Consider the following 3,438-nt stretch of genomic DNA (forward strand, 5'->3'; position numbering starts at 1 on the left):
GCCACCGGAGCAGCCCCCGCCGCCGCCGCCGCCCGCGCCCCCAAAGAAGCTGCTGTCGCCCGAGGAGCCGGCGGTGAGCGAGCTGGAGTCGGTCAAGGAGAACAACTGTGCTTCCAACTGTCACCTGGACGGGGAGGCGGCCAAAAAGCTGATGGGGGAGGAGGCCCTGGCGGGGGGCGACAAGTCAGACCCGAACCTTAATAACCCCGCGGACGAGGACCACGCGTATGCTCTGCGGATGCTGCCCAAGACGGGCTGCGTGATCCAGCCTGTGCCAAAACCCGCGGAGAAGACTGCCATGGCGCCGTGCATCATCTCCTCGCCCATGCTCAGCGCCGGGCCGGAGGACCTGGAGCCTCCGCTCAAAAGGAGGTGCCTCCGAATTAGAAATCAGAATAAGTAAAAGGTTTGTATGTCCACCGGAGCTCTCCTCCGCACGAGCCAATGCACCTCTCCCAGGGCAGAGGCGTGAGAGAGTTGTATTGATGATCATACTTTTACTGTACATGCTTTACAGCACACCTAATATGGTCACACACTGTCATCATTTTTTAGATCCAACATCATTCCCACTTTACAGCTGAGAAAACTGAATCACAGCATGTAGATGCTATGCCCAAAGTCACTTATTTAATGGTGAAACCCAGTCTTGAATTTGACTTGAAACTACTATCTACTTAACTAAACTTTTATTCCTATGCTCATCTCTGTAGTTCACCCTGTTGAGGAAGAGGGGAATGTGGGGAGGAAGGAGAGATTACTTGGAACTCTTAAATGTTTAGTCATGAGGTTACAGAGCTGTGGTAAAAGGTGAGCTGGGCCACTTCCTGTGGCTGGGTGGTCTTATTGACAGAATGTCTCAACCCACCAAATTTTCTCAAAAACCATGGATTGCATCTGCAAGATGAGACTAAAAACTAACCTTCTTCCCTTCTTATGACAACTGAACCGAGGCCACTAAGCCCCATTTGCCTGGCAGAGTGCTGGGGCCGTGGCCCATAGCTCCTGTTCAGGGAATCTTTCCTTCACGTTGTCATCAACCAGCATTCCCTAGGGCCGGCCTCCAGCATTGTTGACCAGCGTGGCATTCTCTCCTTGCTTGGGCTCAGTGGCTCAGCTGGTGGGCTGCTCACCTCTGTGGACGGTGGGAGGCTTTGACAGGAGAAAGGGCCACACAGCTGATGTGGCTGAAAGTACATCTATCTGACCTCATGGAGGGAATCGTGCTTAATGCCAAACGAACTATCGATAAGGAGTCCAGAATTTCAGTAAGGGGGAAAGGAATTAGCATGTGTAGCACACCCACTAGACCAGATGTGGCCTCTTTGATCTTCCCACCACCTGGCAGAACAGGCATCATCTGTACTTTACGAAGAAGGGACGTAAAACATAGAGACGTTGTCCAAGTAAGAGATAACAAGTTGGGGAACTCAGGCCTGCTATCCCAGAGGGCAGCAAATGGACTAATGTTCAGTTGAGGTTTATCAACTGTTTGTGGAGAGAAAAGAAGAGAAATGAACATGTATTGAGCACCTAACTGGTATACAGCTCCTTCCAGGAGCCAGGAAGACACAAAGGTGAACACGATATAATATCTTTCCCCAAGACACTTACAGTCTGGTGAGGATATAAACCCAGGGAAGGGGGACGCCTGGGTAGAGGTGGACCTTATAGGAAGAGCAGTTGCTCATGGTTGTTATGTGCAGGCCCTCTTCTAAGTGTTTTTCAGTAGTATTTATTTGGATCTGGATCTATATGATAATTATTATTGTCTTCCTTTTCCTGATGAGGAAACTGAGACATAAAAATTAAGTAACTTCCCCCAAGATGACCAAGTTAGTAAGCAGTCGAGATTCAAATCCAGGCTGTCTGACCCCAGAGCTCCATTTTCTTTAAACCACTGTAAAAGAGTAGGCGAATTGGTCCCTTTATTACCCTACTTGATAATAATTCCTTTTTTTAAAAGTTTATTTATTTTGAGAAAGTGTGTGTGTACACGTGAGAATATGAGTGGGGGAAGAGCAAAGAGAGAGAGGGAGAGAGAGAATCCCAAGCAGGCTCCACAATGTCAGCACGGAGCTCAATGCAGGGCTTGAACTCATGAACCAAACCATGATGTCATGACCTGAGCCAAAGTCAAGAGTCTGATGCTGAAATGACTGAGCCACCCAGGTGCCCCGGTGAAGTTCTTTTATTCACTTTAGTTGTCTTGGGGAAAATTCCTAGGCAAAAACCAAGTGTACCTACCAACTTCTTTAAGTGTTGATAGTGTTCAATTCTTTTTTTTTTTTTTTTTTTTTTAGGACAGTGTTCAATTCTTGTTCTTACAGCAGCAACCAGCAAACCTAGGATACCAGCCTATTACTCCACAGTGGGAAATCGAAATGTGGACCAGAACACTAGATGTGGCTTGCCCAGACCATTGTCTCTAAGTTGGCATATTTACATGGGCACCCTACCTGACAGCCAGAGGTTTGTTTGTAAAGCATAGAGCCAGAGCTAGGGGGGCTTGCTAGGTGGTGCAAGAAGGGTTTCTCAGTCATCATAGTTTGAGGTTTCCTTTTTCACTGATGGCTTTGCCAGCAGGAGTAGAATAGTAAGGATCAGTTCATCATCCTTTCTTGGTTTTATATCTACAAGTCCTGCTGTCCAAAGACAGATGGGCTCAGCCTTCTTCATAGTCACCTCAACTGAAAATGCTCCTGATTTCTCCAACAGAGAAGTAATGGCCTTCAGAAAGCCAGAAAGCATGGGGAATTGTAATTTTAAGTATATTCTAGTATCACTCATTCAAATGACATTAAAAGAGGAATAGAAGTGTGAGCACATTTTACTACCATTCCTGGAGTGAGAAGTGGCCAGGTCAAGAATAGTGCCACAGGTCCATGAGTAGCATGGGACCAGAAGAACATAAAAGCATGAAATATATGATAGCTATTTGGATGATATATGCTTCTGAATAAAGAATCAGGCTGGGGCCTTGTATGTGGACCAGAGTCGTTACAAAATATTAACCTGGCTTCAGCCAATTTCAGAAGATGCAGTGACAAAATTGCCGATAGCCCCTAGAGATTAGAGAGGTCTTTTAATGGTGGGTCCCCCAAGAAATTACAGCTTTTCTCTAAAGTCAGAGACACTCAGGCTTTGCCAGCTACAGCAGGGTGACAAGGCAGGTGATTTAAGATGGGGGAAGAACTGCCTCTCCCTCACTAAATCATATTTCCTCTTGCCCTCTGGAGTTGCGTGTCCCCTCCCAGTACGGTCTCAAGCTGCCGTAATTCACTCACATCCTCTGACCCTTCCTGATTTTCTGTGCACCTGTGGTGCTGTTTTTCTTCTATGCCTTCAGAAACCCAGGCCATTCATATGGTTGTGGAAATTGGAAATGCATCTGTTAAATAAAGGGCGGCATGGCTTTTGTGCCCTGACAGTGAACAC

At 46.9% G+C, this 3,438-nt stretch overlaps 1 protein-coding gene across 1 annotated transcript in view; it reads left to right on the forward strand.

Annotated features, from left to right (window-relative positions):
- The window catches only part of SOBP (sine oculis binding protein homolog), a 147,357-nt gene extending 144,374 nt beyond the window's left edge, over nt 1–2,983 (forward strand). Inside the window, exons 7-8 of the mRNA XM_077780039.1 lie at nt 4–406; nt 2,304–2,983. Coding sequence (XP_077636165.1) covers nt 4–403 — 400 coding nt within the window. The 3' untranslated portion in view covers nt 404–406; nt 2,304–2,983. The remainder of the gene's footprint in view (nt 1–3; nt 407–2,303) is intronic.
- Nucleotides 2,984–3,438: the final 455 nt, after the last annotated feature.

This window comes from Crocuta crocuta, unplaced genomic scaffold, assembly GCF_008692635.1.
Source record: "Crocuta crocuta isolate KB4526 unplaced genomic scaffold, BGI_CrCroc_1.0 scaffold147, whole genome shotgun sequence".
Taxonomy (NCBI): Eukaryota; Metazoa; Chordata; class Mammalia; order Carnivora; family Hyaenidae; genus Crocuta; species Crocuta crocuta.